Source organism: Glycine max, chromosome 2, assembly GCF_000004515.6.
Source record: "Glycine max cultivar Williams 82 chromosome 2, Glycine_max_v4.0, whole genome shotgun sequence".
Taxonomy (NCBI): domain Eukaryota; kingdom Viridiplantae; phylum Streptophyta; class Magnoliopsida; order Fabales; family Fabaceae; genus Glycine; species Glycine max.
Window position 1 is genome coordinate 14,648,492 of NC_016089.4, and position 6,390 is coordinate 14,654,881.

A 6,390-nucleotide genomic window follows, 5' to 3' on the forward strand; every position below is an offset into this window, starting at 1 on the left:
TTAAAAATTATTATTAAACATTTTACATATACAAATTCATAAACACTTCACCAATTTTTGCATTTATCATTAATCACTAACCGTTTCTCTTCTAGTACTAGTAGTATTAAGCACAGTTTATTATATTTATAATTTTATATACAAAGTTTATAAAAAAAGATTATAGCGGAAAAGAAAAGAAGAAGAAAAAAAAACTGCAAAAACCAAAATGTTGTCTTGGTTGGATATTAGCTGTCAAGTATATTAATGACAATACACATTTAAAAAATCTTACGTAAGAAATTATTGTATTATATTCATTTTCTAGCTTTATAAAATCACATTGACATTAACCTGCTCCTCCTTCCTCTTCTTTTTCCTTCTTTCTCCACAAGAAGCCACACACACCTCTGTTTCTTTCTCTGCTCCACACTTTCTCTTCCTCCATTATTGAGCTTCCACTAGTTTTTTTTCCCCTTTCTTTCTTCCAAGGACTTAATTGTACGTCACTTCATTTATTGTCCCATATGTGCCTGTGCTTGTTGTAACACTGCATGCTACTTATTTTATTTTATTTTATTAAGTTTTTGAATTTTCTTACTCCAAAGTATTAAAATGAAATCTATTCACAGGCACTGCTTAAAGTCTCAAGCTTTACAACTTTTGGAAGATACCCATTTTTTGCAGCCATCACTTACTTGCCCAAGAAGAGAGGGGCTTTCTTTTGGTTTCAACCATTTTCTGCTTTTGGCTTCAAAAGGAACATCATAGATGATAGCCAGCTCCTTCTGCAATGCTGATTCTATGTTTTCAGTAAGTTTTTTTTAACCAAAGTTTAGTACCACTTATCTATTTTGGTCTTTCAAGTGTTATCTCGTGTTCACACTTTTCATGGAGGCTATTACTGAATGGACTTTCTCATTGTTGTTCTTGTGCTTGGATGGTGTCATGGAAAATTTTGAGAATTTGTGTTCAAAATTGATGTTTAAACTTTCTGATCCTCATCCTTGGACTCCAATTCCTAGAGAATTATGATCAGAATTGTTCTTATTCTAATTCTAAGTACCTATGTAATAAATGAGTGGTTGGGCTTATTACTTTATTTATGATTTATGATTTTGCAAAACCCAAGCTCAAAACCAAACCGTGTGATTCTCTCTCTAGATTAATCAATCATTGTCTTTTTGTGTAAATTAATTTATTAGTCCTGTGTCCTTATGCATGTTGTCAATTAAGATATCCATTAACATTAAACAAAGGTGGTTGGGGCGATTTTGTACGCAAGTTAGATTCGTTCATGCAAGGTCCTATATGTGTATACAAAGTAATATGTTTTTCTTTTGTCAAAAATCAAATGGTGGGCCCACCACACAATTGAGGTTCTTGACATTTGACAACATCACAAAGTTAGAAATTAATTAATAATTTAGTGAAACTAAATTACAAAAAACAAAAGAAATTAGTAATAAAAAAATAATTTTGGTATGGTAACTAAAAAAATGACAATCTTGACTATTCTTAGATTAAGATATTTGGACTATTAATAAAGTGTGATTAGTTGTAAACCGTTGAATATGGCGATCAATGTTTGTGACAGTGATTAGTACCCTTTGGCTTATTGGAAGGAGCTTTTGTGCCTTATGCGGTTTGAATATGATAATGCATGGATGGATGGTTCATTATTTCTTGGCAATTGTTTTCCATGGAGTTTAGTAGCATCATGTCCATGGGGCCACTTTTTTTTTTCTTCGGTTGTGGTGTAGCTGTTGCCAGTTTGTATTTCTGAGATTATTTAATATTTTTAATAAATGGTTCTTTTTTTACTGGGGAGGGTAACGGTGATGATGTCATCGTTTGTTTGGCTTGCATTTGATAAATTGTAAATTGTCAGCATTAATAGTATTCTGACTAAGCATCGCATGTTGTTATGTGTTTATGATACACCATATTATTAATAGTGTGAAAATAATCTTATAACTAGTTTTAGTATTATTATTTTTTGCATGCCAAGTCCAATACATATGTATGGATTGAAATCATTTGTTCTAATTTATTTGTCTCTCTAATTAAAAAATGACACGTGATTAAGCAAATTTTTTCTTTCTTTTCAAAGGTATCACTCTCTCTCTCCTGCTTTTTAATTACTATTTTTTTTGTTGAAGTGTTATTTTTCAGGTCTTTTTTGTGTTATACAAGTGTTTTTGTGTGTTAAATGCTGCACTCAAGGCAGGACCCTAGTGCAAAAGCAAACACTACCATATTGGAGGAAAAATTACCCCTTCAGTGGAGGTGTTTGTATTTTGATAAGCTTTGATCAAATTAAGGCATTGGTTTGACTTTTGTGTTTTGTCCTTTTTTCCTAGTGATAATATTATTTTCCATACTTTTCCAACTTTTTTTTATGAGGTGACAAGGTTTTAAATTGTGTTCACGATCTTGGACAAAATTTTGTCACAATTTTTGGCATTTTGAGCAAATGTAACTGATGTGGCCACAATTGTGGTTGCGATGTGGTCATAGTGAACCTGAAATCCTTATGTTTTAGCTGAAACTGCAACCGCGGACCGTTTTTGAAAACCATGTGAGGGTGATGATGGAAGATGTATTCAAAGAATTGTGTGCGCTCACTCATTAGATTTCCCCACCCTTTGATCCCCTTAGGAAGGATGACAATCATACTGAACTATAGGCCAAGAAAAAAAATTCAAAGCTGTACACTGTAACTATGGAGCCAGTGGGGCCAACTCACATTGACTCCAATTTGCATTCAATATACTTCCTCAATTTGTGGATTTTGACTTCTCCAAAGTTCTATTGAACATATTTCAAACTTAAAATTAACTGAAAAATTATATCTAGCTAGTTCAGTTAAATCAGTGGATTGCCATCATGACTTTACTATGGGGGGGGGGGGGGGCGGGGTGAACAATTTGGTTACAAGTGAGTTTCTACTGTGTGTATTACATGTGCACTATGATTGTGTGTTTTACAACTATGAACAAAATAAATTCTCACCTTTTTAACTGATTTAGATTACTTGGTACTTGCTACTCTAGTGATAGTTTCTTCTATAATCTGTATTCCTTTTTCTCATCATTCTTATACAAGATTTTTTTTTTCTTTGTTGATGCCACCAGAGAGAAGAGGGGATAGATGTTAGAAAGATGATGGAACATAAAAGGAGACCCTGCTCTGTTGACCAAAGCAGTTATACTTCTATTGCATCTAAAAGGCAAAAGGCTGATTTATCGATCAGCACTAAGGTTTCTTTTTTCTTTTTCTTTCAGTGTTCACTCATATTTTTTAGACATCCAAGCTTTACTATTTGAAATTTTTTCTTGAGAAACATGATATGCTGCCTCTTCTTTGTTAAACTTCTCTGGTTCATAGTATATAAATCTATGAATTGACTCATTATATTGGTGGTTCATAACATGGATTGCATATGATTATTTTCAATTTGTTCTATGTAATTAATTATAAAGTAAGTTCAGGTTGAGATCAATGTCTAATTTAATGCTAAGCCTATTCAGGCTGAGATCAATGTCTACTCCCAATGTACTTTGATATTTCATTCTCTCTTAAAGGCAATACTTCAACAAAACCTGTTGTGTGGAACTCTCCGTGATGCTCAAAATTTTGATATCTGATTTTCTTCATTGCAGGCAAACTTTCTTTTTTAGTATTATTTATTTTTATAACATTTCAATGTTTCTGTGAATAGGAGAGGAAGGAAAAGATTGGCGAACGAATTGTTGCTCTTCAGCAGCTTGTTTCACCATATGGGAAGGTATACAACAACTTGTTCCTGACACATTGTATTGTTTATCAACTTACAAATACTTGTTTTATATCCCATGGAGATTACTGCAACTTAATCTCAGCCTATTGTATAAAGCTTCATCGATTATCTTGTGTAAGATAAATCAGATACTTGTCATGCTTATTTGACTTGAATAGCAACAATTTAAGAAGTGCTTATTTCAGTTATATAATTGGTTACCTGTTATTGTTTTCCATTGAATGAATTGTTCTAAGTTTCTGTGAGTCTAAAGATTCTCTACTTCTCTCACTGCAGACAGATACATCTTCTGTTCTAAAGGAGGCGATGGAATACATAGGATTCCTTCATAAACAAGTTAAGGTTTGGCCATTCTTGCTACATTATGCTGAAATTATCATCACAGTTCATTTTCTAGTAATTTGGTTTCATATACCTCGAGCATGTGTACTTGGACCTAAATTATGTTATGGTTTCTGGTCCTGATGTAAATTTTGTAATAACTAATAACATACTTGAATAATATATTCATATCAAGACATGAAATTAGACATTTCATTTTCATTAAATTTGTTTCCATTTTCTGGTTTCTTTTATTCTCCTTGGTCATTCCTGCCCAACTGAAAAATTTAATGTGGTAATATAGAATGGCAGTGTAATAGGACTGGATGAAGTAAAAAGAAAATTGTCATGAAGTGGAAATGCACATTACATCATCAATGACTAGGTTTATCACATTACTTCATATGCTGAAAAATACATGCATATGCATGTAGAAAGACATTGCAGATTCCAAATTATGTTTAGTGAGACTTTGATCTTATGAATATCTTTTTTCTTCCTGTTTTAACAGCTGCTTAGTGCTCCATACCTTGAAAGTTCACCAGCAGCCAAGATGCAGGTGAGCATAACATGAACACTACCACCCTTGACCTTTAACCATTCTTATTGTTGATTCATATGCTTTAAAGTGGTCACATCAAATTTGACAAATGGATTCCTCCTATCCTCCCTTGAGTTTCATATAATATTTCATCCGTCCCATTATAATTGTCATCATAGGTTGTTTACATAGATCAAGAAAAATTAATAAATCGATGAAAAAGAATAACTATTTTACATAATTAACCTTATCATCAGTAATTCATTTTTAGTTTTTGTTGTCCATCATTAATATTACAATAAATATAAGTGAAAAAAGTAATTAATGATACATTAAAAAACTCAAATGACAATTTATTTTGGGACTTATTTTTTCTTCTTATACAACAACTATTATGGGACAAAGGGAGTATGTTGCATGGTTTTTCTACAACATGAATGAACCTGTGATAACCAATACAATTTAATTGACTAATGCTATTTCTGGTGTTGAGTTGTTGCTACTTCAGGGTGTGGAGCCATGCAGCCTGAGGAGTAGAGGCTTATGTCTTGTTCCTGTGTCAGTTACTATTGGAGTTGCTGAGAGCAATGGTGCAGATATCTGGGCCCCCATTAAGACTACTACTTCTCCTAAATTTGAGAAGGATGTCTCCCAATTTCATTGACAAATTTTCTCATCTTTGCAGCCTAAAGGTTGCTAAAGTTGCTAAACTAGCATGAAAATTACTATGATGATACATCTAGATGGAATCATAGTAGCTATATATATATATATAATAGTTAAAGCATTAAAAAAAAAAAACTCTAGTCAAAAAGCTGTCCCACACCTCTTAGATTTTAAACGGGTGATGGGGGTAAGCTTCCAATTAGCCATATGTGCCCTTAATTAATTAATTCCATGTGCTGATTATTAAGTGTATATTTGAAAAATTCTAGTTGTATAATGTTTCCATGAACTGATTAGCTTAATCAAAGTCGTTTCAAGAATTTGATGAGAGTACGAATGTCAATATTTCACTGTGCTAATTTACACATCGGAATATATTTCAGCAATGTGCCTTTGTACCAGCATTTATCAATGCTGCTTGGTGTCTCTATGATGTGGCCCAGATAATTAGCTCCATCGTTGCAGAATTTTCACTTGAATATAGTTTCTCTTTGAAGCGTGAAACTAGGGGGATAAAACATGATCAAAATGATACTAAGTGTTAACCTAGTAAAATGGCACTTTGATAGAAATTAAATTTATTTGTTCAACCATTGAATCATATTATATTTTCATAATTATTAAATATACCATATCATAATTAAGAAGTTTTTAAATGTTACTTAAGTAATAGTGAAAATTTATTATATTTACAATATGAAATTTTACAGAATTAATTTAACTTTCAACATAAACTTTTAAAAAAAGTTGGTAAAGGTGGTAAAGGTACCATTAAATTTAACTTTCAACATAAACTTTTATAAGTGTTGATTGAACTCTATTTTTTTAGGAGTTAATAAAGGTATTAAATTTGATACTTCGAATCATCGATGTTAACTTAAAGTGCGATTTTGATTTGAGAGGTTAAAGTAAGTTATATAATAAAAACTGACGTGTACCACATGCTGTTAGTTTTTTTTTCCCTCCGAATGAGGAATGACATTTCGATCATTTCTGCTTGATTGATGGCCGTTTTTTTTTTGTTATTTTTATGAGCACTTTTCCTTTAACACTGGTTGCTTCTCTAGTTTATTGATAAAAT

General features: G+C 32.0%; 1 protein-coding gene across 2 annotated transcripts; it reads left to right on the forward strand.

The window, feature by feature from the left end:
* Positions 1 to 292: 292 nt before the first annotated feature.
* LOC100527660 (uncharacterized) lies at positions 293 to 5,629 on the forward strand. 2 transcript variants are annotated; one of them, XM_006574311.4, is made up of 7 exons: positions 293 to 480; positions 612 to 792; positions 3,117 to 3,242; positions 3,704 to 3,769; positions 4,058 to 4,117; positions 4,614 to 4,661; positions 5,152 to 5,629. In XM_006574311.4, exons 2-7 carry the CDS (start codon positions 751 to 753, stop codon positions 5,305 to 5,307), a joined length of 498 nt encoding a protein of 165 aa, XP_006574374.1. In that variant the 5' UTR covers positions 293 to 480; positions 612 to 750; the 3' UTR covers positions 5,308 to 5,629.
* Positions 5,630 to 6,390: the final 761 nt, after the last annotated feature.

What these genes read in the sequence shown, in the direction of transcription:
- LOC100527660 (XM_006574311.4), top strand. Translation starts at nt 751, where the DNA reads ATGATAGCCAGCTCCTTCTGCAATGCTGATTCTATGTTTTCA. An exon ending in ATGCTGATTCTATGTTTTCA is followed by an intron (nt 793 to 3,116) that starts GTAAGTTTTTTT and finishes TGATGCCACCAG; the next exon opens with AGAGAAGAGGGGATAGATGT. An exon ending in TAGGATTCCTTCATAAACAA is followed by an intron (nt 4,118 to 4,613) that starts GTTAAGGTTTGG and finishes CTGTTTTAACAG; the next exon opens with CTGCTTAGTGCTCCATACCT.